The 21,705-nt window shown below is 65.5% G+C and overlaps 1 protein-coding gene across 4 annotated transcripts in view; it reads left to right on the plus strand.

Annotated features, from left to right (window-relative positions):
* SUN1 (Sad1 and UNC84 domain containing 1) overlaps nucleotides 1-21,040 on the plus strand; it is a 48,758-nt gene extending 27,718 nt beyond the window's left edge. For all 4 annotated transcript variants that reach the window (XM_070064262.2, XM_051835235.3, XM_051835242.3 and 1 more), the window contains 13 exons: nucleotides 399-492; nucleotides 2,500-2,558; nucleotides 2,668-2,813; nucleotides 3,440-3,679; nucleotides 5,371-5,457; nucleotides 6,134-6,177; nucleotides 8,592-8,727; nucleotides 9,951-10,205; nucleotides 10,537-10,621; nucleotides 12,544-12,659; nucleotides 19,203-19,370; nucleotides 20,002-20,094; nucleotides 20,272-21,040. In XM_070064262.2, coding sequence (XP_069920363.2) covers nucleotides 399-492; nucleotides 2,500-2,558; nucleotides 2,668-2,813; nucleotides 3,440-3,679; nucleotides 5,371-5,457; nucleotides 6,134-6,177; nucleotides 8,592-8,727; nucleotides 9,951-10,205; nucleotides 10,537-10,621; nucleotides 12,544-12,659; nucleotides 19,203-19,370; nucleotides 20,002-20,094; nucleotides 20,272-20,385 — 1,637 coding nt within the window. In that variant the 3' untranslated portion in view covers nucleotides 20,386-21,040. The remainder of the gene's footprint in view (nucleotides 1-398; nucleotides 493-2,499; nucleotides 2,559-2,667; nucleotides 2,814-3,439; nucleotides 3,680-5,370; nucleotides 5,458-6,133; nucleotides 6,178-8,591; nucleotides 8,728-9,950; nucleotides 10,206-10,536; nucleotides 10,622-12,543; nucleotides 12,660-19,202; nucleotides 19,371-20,001; nucleotides 20,095-20,271) is intronic.
* Nucleotides 21,041-21,705: the final 665 nt, after the last annotated feature.

The following is a 21,705-nucleotide window of genomic DNA, read 5'->3' on the forward strand; positions in this document are numbered from 1 at the left end:
ACTCTGGCCAGGGCTGGTGGCAGTGAGCACTGCAGGGAACGCCGTCTTTAACATACAACCCGTCTCTGCCTGCGCTCTGTTCTGTGCTGGCCGGCTCGCTCCTTGCCAACCAGAGACGCTCACAGACGGCTTGGGCTGCGTGAGCACTCGTCCCGTCGGTGGCGGGGCGTGTCAGTCCAGCTGCCCGACCTGGGCAGAGGAGAGCGCGCGGACTTGGGCCTGTCCCTGTGCCCTGTGCGCGTGTGCCGATGTCCTGCCGTGATGGAACCCTCCTCTTCACGTGCTTTGAGTGCCTGCTTGTGACCTCCCTGTGCCTCCGGCTGGGCCTTCCCAGGAACGGTCCGTGGGGAGCCTGGTTCCTGCAGGACGCTCCCCCGACTCTCCGTGCTCTCTTGCAGGGAAGGCAGCCTCTGGCGTGTTCTGGTGGCTGGGGATCGGATGGTACCAGTTTGTTACTTTGGTTTCCTGGCTGAATGTGTTTCTTCTGACAAGGTAAGGAAACTGGCCTGTCAGTGCTGTTTGAAAGAAACAGTGCTGTGCCAATGGCCAGCTGTCTGACTGACTGACTGATTGATTTTAAGAATTTTTTTTTGTTTTTGTTTAAGAAATTTTTTTTTTGTTTTTGACAGGCAGAGTGGACAGTGAGAGAGAGAGACAGAGAAAGGTCTTCTTTTTGCCGTTGGTTCACCCTCCAATGGCCGCTGCGGCCGGCGCACCGCGCTGATCCGACGGCAGGAGCCAGGTGCTTCTCCTGGTCTCCCATGGGGTGCAGGGCCCAAGCACCTGGGCCATCCTCCACTGCCCTCCCTGGCCACAGCAGAGAGCTGGCCTGGAAGAGGGGCAACCGGGACAGAATCCAGCACCCCAACCGGGACTAGAACCCGGTGTGCCGGCGCCACAAGGTGGAGGATTAGCCTATTGAGCCATGGCACTGGCCAATTTTAAGATTTTTTTTCTTTGAAAGAGTTACAGAGAGGAGAGGTACAGAGAGATTGGTTCTCTCCCCAAATGACCACAACCGCCAGGCCTGAGCCAGGCTGAAGCCAGGAGCTTCCTCCGGGTCTCCCACGTGGGTGCAGGGGCCCAAGCCCCTTGGGCATCTTCTGCTGCTTTCCCAGGCCATCAGCATAGAGTTGAGTGGGAAGTGGAGCAGCCGGGACTTGAACTGCTGTCCACACGGGTGCCGGGGCTGCAGGCAGCGGCCCCTGTGATCCCTGTCTTACACTGACACATCTCTTCACGTAGTCCCTAAGCGCTGTGTGTTTTATGAAGCACTTGCATGTTCCTATTCTACACCCACCTGCGAGATGGGAAAGAGTAGGTGTTGTTCAGAAAACCGGGGGCGGCGCTGTGCACACTCACTTGTTCCTCCACCTGCGGTGCCGGAATCCCATGTGGGCGCCAGTTTGAGTCCCGGCTGCTCCACTTCAAATCCAGCTCTCGACTGTGGCCTGGGAACGCAGTGGAGGATGGCCCAACTCATTGGGCTCCTGCACCCACGTGGGAGACACGGAAGAAGCTTCTGGCTCCTGGCTCCTGGCTTTGGATCGGCGCAGCTCCGGCCAGTTGTGGCCATCTGGGGAGTGAACCAGTGGATGGAAGACCCCCCCCCCCCAATCTTTAAATCTTAAAAAAGAAAAAAAGAAGCGTGTGTGGAAGGGGTGGCGGTGGATGCACTGTGCGGGAGGCAGGATGAGGCTTGTGCAGCCCCTGGGCTGGGGTCAGGAGTCCCAGGACCCTTCCCATGGGGCCAGCGGGCGCCCTGCGCATTAGCAGCCAGCAACCTAGATTGTTAACCTGGGGCTGGATGACTCCATCTTATAGGGTTTTTTCTTAAGAACACTTTAAGGAAAAAAAAAAAGGTTTACTTATTTGAAAAGTAGGGTTGTACAGAGATCTTCCATCCACTGGTCTGCTCCCCACCGTGACCAAAACGGCCAGGGCTGGGCCAGGCCAAAGCCAGGAGCCGGGAGCTTCTTGCAGGTTTCCCACATGGGCACAGAGGCCAAAGCGCTTGGGCCATCCTCCACTGCTTTCCTAGGCGCATTACAGGGAGCTGGATGGGAAGTGGAGCAGCTGGGACTCGAACTGGCACCCGTATGGGATGCTGGTGTCACAGGCGGCAGCTTAACCCACTATGCCAGAGAGCTCCCACCCAGTGGTTCACTCCCCCAAAATGCCTGCAGCAGCCAGGGCAAAAATGGGAGCCACCTGAGAGCTGAGAACCCGCTTACTCGAGCCGAGCATCACTCCTGCCTCCCACGGTCTGCATTAGCAGGGAGCTGGGGGCAGGCGTCACACCCCAAACAGGGAGTCGGCATTGTCACCCAGCACCCCCAAGGGTGCGTGTCTGCCAGACTGCCTCCTGTGGGCGCCCAGAGGGGGGCCTGTGGCAGGCTAGCAAGCAGCCGCAGCTCTGATGCCGGGTGTGCCGGGGAGGAGACACGGGGGAGCGCTGCTTCCAGTCTCTGCACGTTCATGCTTCCGTTTTATTCCCAGGTGCCTTCGAAATATTTGCAAGTTTTTCCTGTTGCTCATCCCACTGTTGCTTTTCCTTGGTGAGTACGGGTCAGGTACTCTGTGCACAGGAACACGTGACGAGGCTGCGGCTGCGGATCAGCCCCGGGACCGGCGTGCCCACGTGTGATGCTGTCTGTCTCCCTGCAGGTGCCGGCCTCTCCCTGTGGGGCCAGGGCGGCTTCCTCGCCTCCTTGCCTGTGTTCAGCTGGCCAGACCTGCAGAGGACACAGAAGGCCGATGACCCCAGCAACGTGTTCGGACCTGAAACCTCCCGCCTGGACCCGCCTCCGGGGGTGAGCCCCGCCTCCCCCTCGTGGCCCCGCACAGGCACAGTCAGGCGAGTTGGACAGCTCACGTGGTGTCTGGTCACAGTGACCCCATTGTTCAGTTAATTTTGATTTTAAAAACTTCATAGCATTCATTATTTTGCAAAGTGCAAGGTGTCTTAAAGTTCACGAACAATTTATAATGTGAAAAACAGGCATGGATTTCAAAGATAATCTTTTAATTCATTTTCCCGTGAGCATTTTGAAACACCTTCATGTATATGTAGAAGAAAATGAAATCCACTCAAGGTCACATCAGGTCAGGATAATTGCAATTTATTAGGGCTTTAGTCTTTCCCTTTGTTTGCCCTACGGCTGGCATCTTGGTGCCGTGTATGGTGTGGGTTGGTTTTTTAATTAACAGACACAGAGATCACCCATGGGCTGGTTGATTTTCCAGTGGGCCAGGCTGGAGGAAAGCCTGGGGCTGGGAACCCAATCCAGCAGGGCGCCGGTCACGCCGGCCATCACCGCTGCATCTCAGCAGGCAGCTGCAGCGGGGACAGAGCCAGGACACGCCAGGCCTCTGACACAGCGTGCGTCAGCCGCTGCGCCACACGCAGCCACTCGTGTTTCTGCTTCCTGCTTTCCAGGGCGACGACAGGGCGTCCCAGTGGCACTGGCTGAGTGGCGTGGATCAGCAGATGGCTTCTCTGGCTGGCTGGTGCCACACACAGGACGAGCAGCTCCGGGGGCTGACACTGACCCTGCAGAAGCTGCAGGCGCGGGTGGACCGGCTGGACGAGGGCCGGGCAGGGCTGTCCTCGTGGGTGAAGGACGTGGTCGGGCAGCAGCTGCAGGAGGCGGAGGCTGCCAGGCTGCCGGGCACTCAGGTAGGGTCCTGGCGTCCCTGAGTGCCGTGTGCTGCTCGGGGGCTGCGGGGTCCCCCAGGAGTGAAGGGATGGAGTCCGGTGGTCATGGAGAGAGGTGGCCTTTGCATTCCGTGCTGTGACCCGTCCCCGGGGACGCAGGGCACTCCAGCGTGGGGTGTGGACTTCCCACGGGACACTGTGGCCACGGTCCCCGGGGACGCAGGGCACTCCAGCGTGGGGTGTGGACTTCCCACGGGACGCTGTGGCCACGGTCCCCAGGGACGCAGGGCACTCCAGCGTGGGGTGTGGACTTCCCACGGGACGCCATGGCCACGGTCCCCGGGGACGCAGGGCACTCCAGCGTGGGGTGTGGACTTCCCACGGGACGCTGTGGCCACGGTCCCCAGGGACGCAGGGCACTCCAGCGTGGGGTGTGGACTTCCCACGGGACACTGTGGCCACGGTCCCCAGGGACGCAGGGCACTCCAGCGTGGGGTGTGGACTTCCCACGGGACACTGTGGCCACGGTCCCCAGGGACGCAGGGCACTCCAGCGTGGGGTGTGGACTTCCCACGGGACACTGTGGCCACGGTCCCCAGGGACGCAGGGCACTCCAGCGTGGGGTGTGGACTTCCCACGGGACACTGTGGCCACGGTCCCCAGGGACGCAGGGCACTCCAGCGTGGGGTGTGGACTTCCCACGGGACACTGTGACCCGTCCCCGGGGACGCAGGGCACTCCAGCGTGGGGTGTGGACTTCCCACGGGACGCCGTGGCCACGGTCCCCGGGGACGCAGGGCACTCCAGCGTGGGGTGTGGACTTCCCACGGGACACTGTGGCCACGGTCCCCGGGGACGCAGGGCACTCCAGCGTGGGGTGTGGACTTCCCACGGGACACTGTGGCCACGGTCCCCAGGGACGCAGGGCACTCCAGCGTGGGGTGTGGACTTCCCACGGGACACTGTGGCCACGGTCCCCAGGGACGCAGGGCACTCCAGCGTGGGGTGTGGACTTCCCACGGGACACTGTGGCCACGGTCCCCAGGGACGCAGGGCACTCCAGCGTGGGGTGTGGACTTCCCACGGGACACTGTGGCCACGGTCCCCAGGGACGCAGGGCACTCCAGCGTGGGGTGTGGACTTCCCACGGGACACTGTGACCCGTCCCCGGGGACGCAGGGCACTCCAGCGTGGGGTGTGGACTTCCCACGGGACGCCGTGGCCACGGTCCCCGGGGACGCAGGGCACTCCAGCGTGGGGTGTGGACTTCCCACGGGACACTGTGGCCACGGTCCCCGGGGACGCAGGGCACTCCAGCGTGGGGTGTGGACTTCCCACGGGACACTGTGGCCACGGTCCCCAGGGACGCAGGGCACTCCAGCGTGGGGTGTGGACTTCCCACGGGACACTGTGGCCACGGTCCCCAGGGACGCAGGGCACTCCAGCGTGGGGTGTGGACTTCCCACGGGACACTGTGGCCACGGTCCCCAGGGACGCAGGGCACTCCAGCGTGGGGTGTGGACTTCCCACGGGACACTGTGGCCACGGTCCCCAGGGACGCAGGGCACTCCAGCGTGGGGTGTGGACTTCCCACAGGAGGCCGTGGCTGTGGCCTGTGCCAGACACGGCCCGTCCCGGTGTCTGGTGCCCCGTGCAGGGGTGGCCAGGCCCTCTTGCTGTTGCTGACTGTCTCCCCCCATCTGCTTTCCAAGGCTGACTTCACGGCTTTGCATCGAGAACACGAGGTGCGCATCTCTGCCTTGGAAGGGCTCCTCGGAAAACTGGCAGGAGAATCCGAGGTATTCCTTGTCCGCCTGTGCAGTCAGTGCTGCAAGGGCCCCGTCTGCTGTTCCATTATAAAAACCCAAGCATGTTCTGACCGTCCCTTTTCCCTAGAGCGCTGTTGCTCTAGTGTGTCGGGTGTGCCGACGCCCTGGCCCCGGGCGGCCCCGCGGGTTCCCATGTGGGTGTCAGCCGGCACCACCAGGGTGCACTGTCTTCAGGTGGAGAGTGGAGGGCCCGGCTCTGTGGACGGACACTGGGATCTGGGCGGGAAATCCTGCCGTCGTGGGAGGGGCGGGGCCTGGCGCCTGGGCGCTCGCCTCTGCTCGGGCAAGTGGAGGCTAAGGAGCCTCAGTGAAGTGGAGCGCAGGCCCTGGGGGCTCCGGGGACAGCTCCCACGGGATGGACCCTGTTGGCCAGGCACGGTCAGCTGAGAGGCAGGGTCTGAGCCCGCCTCCTTGTGGGGCCTGGCCCTGGGTGGATTGGCAGGCCGGGCCAGCACCCCCCGCAGTGTCTGCCCTTCTGAAGGCTGCTTCTCTGACTATGGGGACGGTCGCATCTGCCGCAGTGCACTCTGGGAAGCAGAGCCAGCGTCCGCCACGGCCAGCCCGCAGGCAGATGTGCCCTGACTTAGGTGGGGGGCTCCAGCCCGTCAGGTGACGTCAGTGTGTGACCTGTGTCTCATTCTCTCAGGCCATCCAGAGGGATCTCGAACAGGCGGAGCTCAGGACAGCAAGGTAGGCCCCCTGGCCTGCGCAGTCTGCGTCGGGGCGGCAGCGGGATGGCGGGAGCTGACCCCACGTCCCTGGCGTCACCTGCGTGTTTGGGCCTTGTGGGGGCACTCCCTGCGGTGCGTCTGGGCCCCTGCAGGACCGTGGTGGGCGGGGCCTGAGGAGCTGACCACGTCCTCTGACGAGGCACCACGTTTGTGTCCACCCTGCCCGCGCTGAGGGTGCAGAGTCCCTCGGGGAGCAGATTGACGGGGCCCTTGTGGGAGCTCCCGTCACGGGGACCCTCTGCTGGCACTGCTGACCTAGCAGCGGAGCCTGAGCTTCGGCCCAGCCACGGCCCCCTCAGCAGCCTCCCTGAGGACGGGCACTTAGCTCTGGGCAGTCTGTGCCGGCCTCGCGGCTGTAGCCCATCTGCGCCTGGACCAGTGCTGCCCGTGCCTTTGCCGTCTGAACAGCCCGATCCCTCTGCCGTTTCGGGTCCCTTTGTCCTGAGCTTTGTCCGCTCGAGTCCCCGCTGTGGACAGCGGTGCCACTGGGCTGCGTCTGTTCCGTGCCCTGAGTGGGGTGCGCCTGCCCCCCTGTGCCTCCCTCTCCGGCCCTCCTTTGGTGCTGGCCTGTGTCCTCCCGTCCGTCACGGCTTCAGCCCTGTGCACCCTCCGTGAGGGCCTGCACATTTCACTCTGCATCCAGCCTGTGGGGGGGCCGCGGGCGGGCCTCGAGGTCCAATCAGCCTGCGGCAGGCGCAGGCTCCCTTTTAGGCGGGTGACTGTGGTCCAGATGGCCCCTGGAGGTTAGAGCCTTCCCATCCCTGTTCTGGTCCAGCGAACAGCTCGGGGTCCTGCTGATAGGGCAGCCCAGGTGTGGGACGCACTTGCCATCCTCCCAGCAGCCGTCTGCACGCACACACACACACACACACGCACACACACATGCAGTGGGTGGTGTCCAGTCTACACGCCGGCCTCCCAGCAGCCGTCTGCACGCACACACACACACACACGCACACACACATGCAGTGGGTGGTGTCCAGTCTACACGCCGGCCTCCCAGCAGCCGTCTGCACACGCACACACACATGCAGTGGGTGGTGTCCAGTCTACACGCCGGCCTCCCAGCAGCCGTCTGCACGCGCACACACGCACACTGCACACACGCAGTGGGTGGTGTCCAGTCTACACGCCGGCCTCCCAGCAGCCGTCTGCACGCACACACACACACGCACACTGCACACACGCAGTGGGTGGTGTCCAGTCTACATGCCGGCCTCCCAGCAGCCGTCTGCACGCGCACACACACACGCACACTGCACACACGCAGTGGTTGGTGTCCAGTCTACACGCCTCTGTGATGGTTACACAACCCTGAGGGATACGTTCTGCAGTTTTCTGTGGGTTAGCATGAAAATTTGATTTAATTTTTTGGTAATTATTGCCGAGTACCGTCCTACTTGGTGAAGGTTTCTAACTTCAGGGGAATCGTTTGGAACACCCCGTGGTTTTCAGAGTCCTTCACGGGCACTGAGCGATGACCACTTGGCGGCACTTTATTAGCTGAGCTGCAGCGGGGCACGCGTCTCCTCAGATGTGCCCCTCGGGCGTCTGAGACACAGGGCAGGCTGTGTGCTTACAGCGCTGACCATCTGGGAACACGCCTGCCATGGCATGTGCTGTCCAGGGACGTGCACCGTTTGGGAGCACACATCTGTGGCGTGTGCTGACCATCTGGGAACATGCTGCCCGTGGTGTGCACTGACCAGGGACATACATGTCTGCTGTGTGCTGACCATCTGTGGGGTGCATTGAGAACACACATGTCCATGGTGTGTACTGACTGGGAACATTTGTGTCCGTGGCACGTGTGACCGAGAACACCTATATCCGTGGCTGTGTGACTGGGAACACGTGTGTCCGTGGCGTGCACTGACTGGGAACACGCGTGTCTGCAGTGTGTGTGACCAGGAACACGTGTGTCTGTCGTGCACTGACTGGGAGCACATGTCTGCAGCGTGTGTGACCGGGAACACGTGTGTCGCTGCACTGGGAGCACGTGTGTCTGTGGCATGCACTGACTGGGAGCACACGTGTCTGCAGCGTGTGTGACCAGGAACACGTGTGTCTGGCTGCACAGACTGGGAGCACGTGTCTGCAGCGTGTGTGACCAGGAACACGTGTGTCTGTGGTGTGCATTGACTGGGAGCACATGTCTGCAGCATATGACCAGGAACACGTGTGTCTGGCTGCACTGACTGGGAGCATGCGTGTCTGCAGTGTGTGTGACCGGGAACACGTGTGTCTGTGGTGTGCATTGACTGGGAGCACGTCTGCAGCGTGTGACCGGAACACGTGTGTCTGGATGCACTGACTGGGAGCACGCGTGTCCGTGGCGTGCACTGACCGCTTCCCCGCCCCTCTGGCTTGCAGCGGCAGTGAGGAGCAGCAGCGCCTGCTGGCCAGCGTGAAGCACCTGGAGCTGGAGCTGAGCCGCCTGCGGGCGCAGGTGTCCGAGTGGCAGCGCCTGCAGAGCAGCTGTGCGAGGGCGGACGCGGGCCAGGGCCAGGTGCGCCTCCCCGGCCTCCGGGGTTGCGGTGGCCGGGCCGGGACCACGCTGTTGAGGAGCTCCCCTTCCCCGTGTCTGGAGTCGGGCCCTGGGGAGGGACTTCACTGCTGGCGCTCAAATCGCGCGGGCCAGGGGCCTGCGGGCCTGGGCGCATCTCCCACGGCAGACTCGGGCTGGAGCCGGCAGCTGGCTTTGTCTTGTTGATAGCGTCACGGACGCTGCTCCAGGCCCACCCGTCGAGATTTTCTAGAGAAAATCCAGAGCTTGGGCTGCTGCAGGAGGAGACAGGCGTTGAGTGGCAGCACCCCCAGGCCGGGTAGGGGGCTCAGCCGTGACGAGGTGAGGGGCTCCACCCCGTGCCGGGCTGCTGGCCTGTGGTCAGGGGCTGTGCGTGGCTTTGGCCTCTGGAAGAAAACCACAGGCTACCGACCACAGAGTGCGGAGCTGGGGGCACCGGTCTGTGTGTGCCCCTGGAGGTGGGTGTGCTTTTCTGGGGCCTGTCCCCCAACTCCAGTCCTTACAGAGCAAGAAGGGACACTCAGGTGCACATGGAGGGGGGACCACAGGGACGTGTTCGACATCCTATGGTGACACTTCTTAAAAAATGTTTCTTTATTTGAAAGCCAGAGGTAGAAGAGGGGCTGAGAGAGAGAGAGGGAGGGTAAGGGGCGGGGGGAGGGAGAGGGAGAGGGAGTGAGTGCTGGTTCACTCCCCCACACGGCTGTAAGAGCCAGATCTGGGCCAGGCCACAGCCAGGAGCCACGAGTTCCATCCTGGTCCCCCGTGGGTGGCAGGGACCCAAGTCCTCGGGCCATCCTCTGCCTTCCCAGGGGCACCAGCAGGGAGCGGGATCAGCAGCCGGTGTCCAGTACAGGGTGTGGCGGTGCAGGCAGTGCCTAACCCCCTGCGTCACGTAGCCAGGCCAAGCGTGGTCACGACGAGGGGCTCTCGTTCCCCTCTGCCCTCAGCAGGGCTGGGCGGCGTGGACAGGGCCTCTGCTCAGCTCCACGCTGTCCAGGCCCGCGGTCCGCGCTGCTGTCTCCGGCCTCTTCCGCACGCCCAGCGCGCTTGCTGGTCCTTCAGTACGAAGGAGAAGGTTGTGTCCGATGTACAGGAAGCTCTCGGGGAGACACGCAGCGCTTGCGGCGTTTCTAAGAGGGCGCCGGTGCGAGCCCAAGTCCTCGTGTGAGGCAGCGAATTCGCGTTTCCTGGTGGTTTCGCAGGTGGAGGCGCAGGTGAGAGCGGCGGTGAGACTGCTGCTCTCCGAGGGCCAGCAGGACGAGGCCCTGGAGCAGCTGCTGCGCCGGCTCTCCGCGCGCTTCGTGAGCAAGGAGGACCTGCAGCTGGCCCTAAGCGCGCTGGAGCGGCAGGTGCTGGGCAACATCTCGCACCACGTCGCCGGCAGCGGGCAGGGGCCCACGCCCGAGGCCGTCCTGGCCGCCGTCAGCGAGGCAGGCATCTCTGGCATCACCGAGGCGGTGAGTGGGGGCGTGCCCAAGCCCGGTGGGCGGCGCTGGCCTGCAGCTCTGGGCGTGGTCTCACAGGCTGTGGTTGGGCTTCCTAAGATGATAGAGGCGCGCTTCACACACGCCCAGCGGGAGCCGGAGGGGACCTGGGACTCGGTCTGGGACCCCCCTGCCTGTGTGGGGCCGTTCCCAGCCCCCATGCTTCTCGGGGTCCTGGGGCCCCCCGGTCAGGTCTGAGTGCTGAGTACGGAGCGCCCGGTGCAGGCTGCGGCGTGACACTGCTGCGCCTCCCCCTCCTGCCCCGAGACGCACGGAGTCGCTGGTCTTCCTCCTGTCTGTGCAGCAAGCTCAGGTCATCGTGAACAACGCCTTGAAGCTGTACTCCCAGGACAAGACCGGGATGGTGGACTTCGCACTGGAGTCTGGAGGTGGGTGGGCGTGGGCTCTGTGTGCTGGGCGTCCCCGCGGGAGGGGGCGGTGCGCTGGGCGGCTCCTCCCTCGGCTTGCTGCCTGGCCCACCGCGTGGGGCGCAGGTTCTCCCGTGGAGCTCACGGCACGAGCTCCCGGTCGGCGTCTCTGTCCTCCCGTGGTGGACGTCGCAGGCAGAAAGGCCACGGGGGTGCAGTGATGGGTGCCGGTTTGTTCCTTGGAGAAGGAAGACAGACCGTGTCCATCAAGGCTGGGAAGTGCTGAGGTCCGCGCGGCGCCCTCCACTCAGCTGGGTCAGCAGCTGTCCTGTCTCTGTGAGGTCACGTTAGCTCTTGCAGGCGGGTATGCCATCGCGCTCTGTCCCACGTGTGTCCCACGTGTGCACACCACAGTCCTGGGCTCGGGCTCGGGCCCAGCAGTGGCCCAGGATTCGGGGCTCGCTCAGGTCCTCCAGAGCCAGCTCGTCCCCTGGGGAGACGCGTGTTAGTCGTGTCACCAGGAGAGAAGGCCACGGCGGGTCTGAGTGTGTCCACGGGACAGCTCCCGGAGTCCTGCAGGAGGCTTCTCAGGACGCACACGCGTGGGGAGGCTTCTCTCAGGGCGCACACGCGTGGGGAGGCTTCTCAGGACGCACACGCGTGGGGAGGCTTCTCTCAGGATGCACACGCGTGGGGAGGCTTCTCTCAGGACGCACACGCATGGGGAGGCTTCTCTCAGGATGCACACGCGTGGGGAGGCTTCTCTCAGGACGCACATGCGTGGGGAGGCTTCTCAGGACGCACACGCGTGGGGAGGCTTCTCTCAGGACGCACATGCGTGGGGAGGCTTCTCAGGACGCACACGCGTGGGGAGGCTTCTCTCAGGACGCACGTGTGGGGAGGCTTCTTCTCTCAGGACGCACACACGTCGGAGGCTTCTCTCAGGATGCACACGCGTGGGGAGCTTGCTTCTCTCAGGACGCACACGCGTGGGGAGGCTTCTCTCAGGACGCACACGCATGGGGAGGCTTCTCTCAGGATGCACACGCGTGGGGAGACTTCTTTCAGGACGCACACGCGTGGGGAGGCTTCTCAGGACGCACACGCGTGGGGAGGCTTCTCAGGACGCACACGTGTGGGGAGGCTTCATAGGACGCACACGCGTGGGGAGGCTGCTTCTCTCAGGACGCACACGCGTGGGGAGGCTGCTTCTCTCAGGACGCACACGCGTGGGGAGGCTTCTTCTCTCAGGACGCACATGCGTGGGGAGGCTTCTCTCAGGACGCACACGCGTGGGGAGGCTTCTTCTCTCAGGACGCACACGCGTCGGAGGCTTCTCTCAGGATGCACACGCGTGGGGAGGCTTCTTCTCTCAGGACGCACACGCGTGGGGAGGCTTCTCTCAGGACGCACACGCGTGGGGAGGCTCTCAGGATGCACTCGGCCTCCCTGACCCCGGGTGCTGTCTGCCCCATCTCCCAGTGAGGGGAGGCTGCACCTCGCTAGTGTGGCCGAGATGAAGCTCACGTGTAGCGTGCCTTCGCCGCTGTCAAGTGTCCACGCGAGCTTCTTGTGTGTTCTGTGCTGTGTCCGTGCAGTCTGGTTGCAGTGTCTGTCCCCCGGGAGGACGGCCCGCCCAGCGGCGGTCGCTCCCGGCTCCCCCACACTTTGTGGACGTGCAGTTTGTAGCTGTCACTGTCGCTGGGGCTCTGAAGGCCGCCTGTCGGGTGATGGCAGGACTTGGCCATCTGTGCTCCCGCTGTCGCTTGTTGCGAGGGGCCAGGCGGGTATGGCGAGGGCACGCGCACACGACAGCCGCGCGTCAGGACTCGCCGACGTGCGGAGGGAGGGTCCTTGCCCCAGCGAGGCGTGAGTTCGCAGACGCTTTGAGGAAACCCCGCTTCCGAGAGCGGGGCTCTGACGCCACCGGCCTCTGCCCCCAGGCGGCAGCATCCTGAGCACGCGCTGCTCCGAGACCTACGAGACCAAGACCGCGCTCATCAGTCTGTTCGGGATCCCTCTCTGGTACTTCTCACAGTCGCCCCGTGTCGTCATCCAGGTGAGTGCCGGCCCCGCTGGAGGTCACGACACCCACCCGGCTCCGGGGCGACGTGCGGTGGTGCCCGTGTCTGCCCCCTGCCGCGGCTCCCACGGCACACACTGGCCGCCGGCTTCCCCGCCTAGGGAGCCTCACGCGCCTGTGGTGTGCTGCAGGCGACGAGCGGCGAGGCCCGGGGGGGGCTGGGGGGCAGAGGGGCCCAGGGGCAGGGGGGCTGAGGGCCGGGGGGGCTGGGGGGCAGAGGGGCTGGGGGGCAGGGGAGCTGAGGGCCGGGGGGGCTGGGGGGCAGAGGGGCTGGGGGGCAGGGGGGCTGAGGGCCGGGGGGCTGGGGGGCAGAGGGGCCCGGGGGCAGGGGGGCTGAGGGCCGGGGGGGCTGGGGGGCAGAGGGGCCCGGGGGCAGGGGGCCTGAGGCTGGGGCCTGGGGGGCTGAGGGCCGGGGAGGCAGGGGGACAGGGGGCCTGAGGCTGGGGGACGGGGTGGGCTGGGGGACGGGGGGGACGAGGGCCTGGAGCCGGGGGGCTAGGGGCCGCCTGTGTCCTGGGCGCCACGTCTGCTCTTACTGCACTGGTGCTTTCCCAACACTGTGTGATCAGCTTTACAGGTTTGTTTATTTAAGATTTATTTGTCTGAAAAAACTGCAGAGAGGGAGACACAGAGAGGGAGGTCTTGTTCTGCTGGATCACTCCCCAGGTGGCCAGGGCTGGGCCGAGCCAGAGCCAGGAGCGGCTGCGTCTCCTACGCGTATGCAGGGCCCCAACACCTGGCGCTCTTCCACTGCTTTCCCAGGCCATTGGCAGGGAGCTGGAACAGAGGTGGAGCAGCCGGGACTCGAACCTGCACCCATATGGGATGCTGGCATCACGGACAACAGCCTTGCCTGCTGTGCCACAGCACTAGCCACACACATTCATTTCTTAAATAACTTGACTTGAAAGGCAGAGGCACAGCGGATGCTCTCCATCCCCTGGTTCATTCCTTAAATGTCTGCAGTAGCCAGGGCTGGGCCAGGCCACATCCAGGAGCTGGGAACTCAGGTCTCCAGGTGGCTGGGAGGGACCCAGGTATGTGCCTCCCAGAGTGCATGAGGGCAGGAAAAAGAGTCAGCTCATCCCAGGCTCTCCGGGGTTGGGAGTGGGCGTCCCAGGCTCTCCGGGGTCGGGAGTGGCCGTCCCAGACTCTCTGGGGTCGGGAGTGGCCGTCCCAGGCTCTCCGGGGTACAGAGTGGGTGTCCCAGGCTCTCCGGGGTACAGAGTGGCTGACCCAGGCTCTCGGGGGTCAGGAGTGGCCGTCCCAGACTCTCCGGGGTATGGAGTGGGCGTCCCAGGCTCTCTGGGGTCGGGAGTGGCCGTCCCAGACTCTCTGGGGTCGGGAGTGGCCGTCCCAGGCTCTCCGGGGTACAGAGTGGGTGTCCCAGGCTCTCCGGGGTACAGAGTGGCTGACCCAGGCTCTCCGGGGTCGGGAGTGGCCGTCCCAGACTCTCTGGGGTCGGGAGTGGCCGTCCCAGGCTCTCCGGGGTACAGAGTGGGCGTCCCAGGCTCTCCGGGGTACAGAGTGGCTGACCCAGGCTCTCGGGGGTGGGGAGTGGCCGTCCCAGGCCGCCCGCAGCTTGCTCAGATGCTCAGTCCCATGCGTCCACGTTGGGGCATGAAGGAAGAGGAATGTGAATTGTCCAAGGTGTCCCAGCTACGCTGCTTCCAGTCCAGCTCCCTGCTGGTGGCCTGGGAAAGCAGCGGGAGGTGGCCCAGCTGCTTGGGCCCCTGCAGCCACATGGGAGACCCGGATGGAGCTCCTGGCTCCTGGCTCAGTCTTGGTTGTTGTGGGCATTTGGGGAGTGACCCAGTGCAGGAAGACCTGCCCTGTTGAAGTTGTATTTCTTTTCTGAGAGGAGGAGTGTGGTGGGCGCAGAGTCACCATGCAGACCCCGGGAGTCGGGTGAAAGCAGGCCTGAGGCGAGCCTCGTTTATTTCAGTTGCTACAGCTGCTTATATAGCCAAGGCAGCCAATCCGATCAAGGGGCGGTCTGTGCCCTAACCAATCACAGCCTGTTGTCAGGCGGTTTCTGGAGCCATCCAGTCACGGCCTGTTGCCAGGCAGTTTCTGTTGTCAGCAGCCATCTTGGCATGACCTTCTCACCTTCTCATTCCACCACACTGCCCAACTCTCTGTGCCTTTTGAAGCAGATGTATGGGTTTTTAGTTTGCCAAGTGTTTCCAAGTCCAGCCGCAGTGGAAGAAGTCCGCTGCACACTGTTGAGTTCAGCAGAGCTGAGATGTAGGTCCTCCGTGTCACTCTGCCTGGTTTCAGTTAGCACAGGCAACCAGGGCCCACAGGTATCAGGTGGAAAATTCCAGAACAGAATTGAGGACGTGTTTTGTAACATTGTAAACGTTAGTCTTTGTGCCTAGGATTTCTAACTGGGAACGTCTGTCATTCTAAAGTTTAAAGCCATCCTCAAATACTGACAGTTGGGGGTAAAGTTTCAGCCTCTGGACCGGAAGTGCCGGGAGGGCCCCCAGAGCCCTGCTGCAGATGGGGCCGGGACGCGCTGTGCCCGCACGCGTGTGTGTGTGGATGGGGCCGGGACGCGCTGTGCCCGCGCGCGTGTGTGTGTGGATGGGGCCGGGACGCGCTGTGCCCGCGCGTGTGTGTGTGTGTGGATGGGGCCGGGACGCGCTGTGCCCGCGCGCGTGTGTGTGTGTGGATGGGGCCGGGACGCGCTGTGCCCGCACGCGTGTGTGTGTGTGGATGGGGCCGGGACGCGCTGTGCCCGCGCGCGTGTGTGTGTGGATGGGGCCGGGACGCGCTGTGCCCGCGCGCGTGTGTGTGTGGATGGGGCCGGGACGCGCTGTGCCCGCGCGCGTGTGTGTGTGTGGATGGGGCCGGGACGCGCTGTGCCCGCACGCGTGTGTGTGTGGATGGGGCCGGGACGCGCTGTGCCCGCACGCGTGTGTGTGTGGATGGGGCCGGGACGCGCTGTGCCCGCACGCGCGTGTGTGTGTGGATGGGGCCGGGACGCGCTGTGCCCGCACGCGTGTGTGTGTGGATGGGGCCGGGACGCGCTGTGCCCGCACGCGTGTGTGTGTGGATGGGGCCGGGACGCGCTGTGCCCGCGCGCGCGTGTGTGTGGATGGGGCCGGGACGCGCTGTGCCCGCGCGCGCGTGTGTGTGGATGGGGCCGGGACGCGCTGTGCCCGGGTGTGTGTGTGTGGATGGGGCCGGGACACGCTGTGCCCGCACGCGTGTGTGTGTGTGGATGGGGCCGGGACACGCTGTGCCCGGGTGTGTGTGTGTGGATGGGGCCGGGACACGCTGTGCCCGCGCACGTGTGTGTGTGGATGGGGCCGGGACGCGCTGTGCCCGGGTGTGTGTGTGTGGATGGGGCCGGGGCGCGCTGTGCCCGCGCGTGTGTGTGTGTGGATGGGGCCAGGACACGCTGTGCCCGGGTGTGTGTGTGTGGATGGGGCCGGGACGCGCTGTGCCCGGGTGTGTGTGTGTGGATGGGGCCGGGACGCGCTGTGCCCGCACGCGTGTGTGTGTGTGGATGGGGCCGGGACGCGCTGTGCCCGCGCGCGTGTGTGTGTGGATGGGGCCAGGACACGCTGTGCCCGGGTGTGTGTGTGTGGATGGGGCCGGGACGCGCTGTGCCCGCACGCGTGTGTGTGTGTGGATGGGGCCGGGACACGCTGTGCCCGGGTGTGTGTGTGTGGATGGGGCCGGGACGCGCTGTGCCCGGGTGTGTGTGTGTGGATGGGGCCGGGACATGCTGTGCCCGGGTGTGTGTGTGTGGATGGGGCCGGGACACGCTGTGCCCGGGTGTGTGTGTGGATGGGGCCGGGGCGCGCTGTGCCCGCGCGTGTGTGTGTGGATGGGGCCGGGACGCGCTGTGCCCGCACGCGTGTGTGTGTGGATGGGGCCGGGACGCGCTGTGCCCGCACGCGTGTGTGTGTGGATGGGGCCGGGACGCGCTGTGCCCGCACGCGTGTGTGTGTGGATGGGGCCGGGACGCGCTGTGCCCGCGCGCGCGTGTGTGTGGATGGGGCCAGGACGCGCTGTGCCCGGGTGTGTGTGTGTGGATGGGGCCGGGACACGCTGTGCCCGGGTGTGTGTGTGTGGATGGGGCCGGGACACGCTGTGCCCGCACGCGTGTGTGTGTGTGGATGGGGCCAGGACGCGCTGTGCCCGGGTGTGTGTGTGTGGATGGGGCCGGGACACGCTGTGCCCGGGTGCGTGTGTGTGGATGGGGCCGGGACACGCTGTGCCCGCGCACGTGTGTGTGTGGATGGGGCCGGGACGCGCTGTGCCCGGGTGTGTGTGTGTGGATGGGGCCGGGACGCGCTGTGCCCGCACGCGTGTGTGTGTGGATGGGGCCGGGGCGCGCTGTGCCCGCGCGTGTGTGTGTGTGGATGGGGCCGGGACGCGCTGTGCCCGCACGTGTGTGTGTGTGGATGGGGCCGGGACGCGCTGTGCCCGGGTGTGTGTGTGTGGATGGGGCCGGGACACGCTGTGCCCGGGTGTGTGTGTGTGGATGGGGCCGGGACGCGCTGTGCCCGGGTGTGTGTGTGTGGATGGGGCCGGGACGCGCTGTGCCCGCACGTGTGTGTGTGTGTGGATGGGGCCGGGACGCGCTGTGCCCGCGCGTGTGTGTGTGTGGATGGGGCCGGGACGCGCTGTGCCCGCGCGTGTGTGTGTGTGGATGGGGCCGGGACGCGCTGTGCCCGCACGCGTGTGTGTGTGGATGGGGCCGGGACGCGCTGTGCCCGCACGTGTGTGTGTGTGTGGATGGGGCCGGGACGCGCTGTGCCCGCGCGTGTGTGTGTGTGGATGGGGCCGGGACGCGCTGTGCCCGCACGCGTGTGTGTGTGTGGATGGGGCCGGGACGCGCTGTGCCCGCGCGCGTGTGTGTGTGGATGGGGCCGGGACGCGCTGTGCCCGCGCGCGTGTGTGTGTGGATGGGGCCGGGACGCGCTGTGCCCGCACGCGTGTGTGTGTGGATGGGGCCGGGACGCGCTGTGCCCGGGTGTGTGTGTGTGGATGGGGCCGGGACACGCTGTGCCCGGGTGTGTGTGTGTGTGGATGGGGCCGGGACGCGCTGTGCCCGCACGCGCGTGTGTGTGTGGATGGGGCCGGGACACGCTGTGCCCGCACGCGTGTGTGTGTGGATGGGGCCGGGACGCGCTGTGCCCGCACGCGTGTGTGTGTGGATGGGGCCGGGACGCGCTGTGCCCGCGCGTGTGTGTGTGTGTGTGTGTGTGGCCGGGACGCCCTGACCGAGTTCTCTGGAAGGATCTAAATGGGAACACTCTGAGCGTGGCATTCACGCTCATAGGATAAAGTTAACCCGTGCCATGCTGCGCGCACCAGAGAACAGCGCACGGCCTGGGGGCCTGCGTTCCCGGCGCTTCGCGCTTTCTCGAGAGCACGTGCGCTCCTGCGATGGAACCTGAGACCCGCCCCCGGGGAGCGCGGGGCGGCGGGGGCGACGCCGCCCACCCCTGCGTGAGCGGGACTCCTGTGCACGTGGCTCCCGAGGCCCCGGCCACTGGCGTGGAAGCGGCACTGAGGAGCGCCCGCGGGGCCCTGGGGTGGGCTGTGGGAGGTCCTTGGCTTTTAAAAATAATCACGCAGTATGGCCAGCGCTGCGGCTCACTAGGCTAATCCTCCACCTGCGGCGCCGGCACCCCGGGTTCTAGTCCCGGTCGGGGCACCGGATTCTGTCCCGGTTGCCCCTCTTCCAGGCCAGCTCTCTGCTGTGGCCAGGGAGTGCAGTGGAGGATGGCCCAGGTCCTTGGGCCCTGCACCCCATGGGAGACCAGGAGAAGCACCTGGCTCCTGCCATCGGATCAGCGCGGTGCGCCGGCTGCAGCACGTCAGCCGCGGTGGCCATTGGAGGGTGAACCAACGGCAAAAAGGAAGACCTTTCTCTCTGTCTGTCTCTCTCACTGTCCACTCTGCCTGTCAAAAAAAAAAAAAAAATCCTGCAGTAAACTTGACAGCGGGAGGCCAGGGCTCGGTCAGTGTGCAGAGCCTCTCACCGTCTCACACCTTGCAGTTTTGTGGTTCCCTTTTTCCTTTTTTTTTTTTTTTTTTTTTTTTTTAAGAATGTATTTGTGTCTATGAAAGACAAAGTTGGAGAGAATCTTCCATCCACTGGCTCACTCCCCGAATGGCCACAGTAGCTGGGCCGGGCTGGAGCCAGGAGCTTCCTCCCTGTCTCCCACGCGGGTGCAGGGCCCGGGCACCTGGGCGTCCACTGCTTTCCCAGGCCACAGCAGAGCCGGATGGGGAGAGGGGCGGCCGGGCTGAACCTGAGTTCGCTTCTCTCTGAAATCCGCATCTGCATTTCTCTTTATGGCCTGGTCAGCTCGCTCACAGCCGACTCGGGTGTTCCCGAGGGAAGCTGGGCGAGGGGCTGAGAAGGACTCGCAGTTCCCTCTGGTCCGCTTCCGACAGTGGGCCGCGGAGGGGTGCGTCTTCGGTGTCCGAGTGGGCGCTTCCTCCTGGGGTCCGAGTGTGTGGCTGAGCGCCTGCCCTGTGTCTCCCCAGCCCGACATCTACCCGGGGAACTGCTGGGCGTTCAGGGGCTCCCAGGGCTACCTGGTGGTGCGGCTGTCCATGGCCATCTGGCCAGCCACGTTCACACTCGAGCACATCCCAAAGACGCTGGCACCCACCGGCAGCATCGCCAGCGCCCCCAAGGACTTCGCCGTCTACGTGAGTGTGGCTTCGAGGACGCGCCGTCCCTCTGTGCCCCTGCGGGAACTCCCCGAGAGGAGAGGGCGAGGGCTGGCGCCCCGTGGAGGCTGTGGCCCCTTTGTCTCCTTTCCCACTTTGTCAGTGTAGCTGCCACGGTCCTGTCTCCTGTCTGGCAGAGGGGTGGGGCCTTCCTGCTCTGCGCCCAGGCCGCTGCGCCTGGGGTCCGTCGCCGGCACCCACGGCCTTAGCCTTGTCACAGCCACGGCCCTCGGGCGGTCCCTGCGCGCTGTCACGTCTTCCATCATAACCACTAACGGGTCCTGTCACCGCGCCCGGCCCAGGACCTCTTCCTGGGCTGGAACGTCAGCTCCCACCCCTGGTCTCCTTTGCTGCCCTGGGCCTTGAGCCTCGTGCCCCGGGCCCGTCGGCTGCCCAGGCTCCGCTCAGGTGGAGGGCAGCCGTGAGCGTGGGGCCCCTCTCTGCTGCTCCCCAGCGAGGACACGTCCCCCGTGGTGGCTGTGGACTCGGAAGCCCGTAATAAACACACACACACACCCCCCGCCGGGGCGGCCCTGTGTCTGCACTGTGGACAGGTGACCCGTGTGCAGAGGCGGGCCGCGGTGTAGTGACCGTGCGGTCTTGGCTTCAGGGCTTGGAGAACGAGTACCAGGAAGAGGGGCAGCTCCTGGGGCAGTTCATGTACGACCAGGAGGGCGACTCGCTGCAGATGTTCCCCGTGCCGGTAAGGACCGCGCCCCCGCAGCTCCTGGCCTCGCGAGCCCTGGTGGACGCTGGCGCGGGGCCCGGGTCTCACCCAAGCCCGCGCGCCGTGGCCCAGGACGCGGCAGGCGCTGGCCGAGGGGTCGGCCCCGCCCGCCGCCGGGCTGCTCGGACTCAGCGGCCTTGCCCTTGCTTCCAGGAGCGGCCGGACAGAACGTTCCAGATCGTGGAGCTGCGGATTCTCTCCAACTGGGGCCACCCCGAGTACACGTGTCTCTACCGGTTCCGAGTCCACGGGGAGCCGGCCGCGTGAGCCGCGGCGCCCCGGCCGTGCGCATTTCTGTATATAGGGAGGTGGCCGCCCACGCGGGACCCCTTGGGGATGGCGGCGGAGATAAAGGCGCAGTCCTGTGCTTCATTAAACGTGCGACTGCGAGCGCGTGCGTGTGCGTGTGTGTGCGCGCGTGCGGGAGCCCCGCCCCGCGTCCCGGGGCGCCCCGCCTGGCTGCCGCCGTCCTGGTGGGCGCCGACTCCAGGCGCGGCGGCCCGTTTGGTCCTAACTACCATTTGATACACAGACTGTACTACCGCGCAGGCTTTGTACAGGTGTCTGCAGGGCGCTTAGGGTTCGGCCGTCGCGTTGAGAGTTCTCTAAGTTCCACTGGTTGAGTTTGATGTTTTCAGAAAAGGCCGTGACGGCGCTGCCGGTTCTGCACGCGCAGACCGGAGCGCGTTCAGGGCTGGCGCTGCGCGGCGACACAGCTCACACGTGCACCAGGATCTCCTACGTGAGACTCGGTCCGGAGCGGGTGGACATATTTTGCATATTTATTTTTGAAGATAGGACTTTGTGCAATGTATTTTTGTAAATGCTTTTCAGAATACGTCTTTGGTAATGCTTCTTACGCGGACACCAGTTGATAAGATGCTACTGAAATGTTTAAATAAATAAAGAGTTTTAATTTTTACAGTGCATGTGGTGTTTAAACCAGCAAGCCGTGCGCTCTCCTCGGGTTGTCTGCGCCTTTGCATTTACAGGCAGAACTGGAGGCGCAGACGGAGGCACAGAGCTCCTCTGCCCGCCCGCCTGCTGCCCCGCCGGCCACCCCGCCATCGGCGGGCGGCCCGGGGAGGGGAGTGACCGTGACGTGGCCGTGGCCGCGCCTGCGGCTCAGCCCACGCGGGCGCCGGCTCGAGACCCCGCGGCTCCGCGTCCCGGGCCGTGAGCGGGAGCGGGCCCGGAAGCGGAGCCGGGGCTCGAACCCACGCGCTGCAGGCGGCGGCTTCACCCGCCAGACACGAGTCGCCCCCTCGGCCTGAGCGGTGCCCCCATCATGGTCGGCCGTGCGTTCGTCGCCGGCTCGGTTTCCACGAGGGGCCGGGGCACCCGCGGACGCGGGTCCCTCGCGCTCTGGGGCGGCCCCGTGGGCGCGGGCCCCTCGCGCTCTCCCGGCGGCCCCGTAGACGCGGGCCCCTCGCGCTCTGGGGCGGCCCCGTAGACGCGGGCCCCTCGCGCTCTCCGGGCGGCCCCGTGGGCGCGGACCCCTCGCGTTCTCCCGCGGCCCCGTGGACGCGGGCCTCTCGCGCTCTCCGGCGGCCCCGTGGGCGCGGGCCCCTCGCGCTCTCCGGGCGG

This window comes from Oryctolagus cuniculus, chromosome 19 (assembly GCF_051225735.1).
Source record: "Oryctolagus cuniculus isolate XC-2025 breed Fujian yellow rabbit chromosome 19, ASM5122573v1, whole genome shotgun sequence".
Lineage (NCBI taxonomy): Eukaryota > Metazoa > Chordata > Mammalia > Lagomorpha > Leporidae > Oryctolagus > Oryctolagus cuniculus.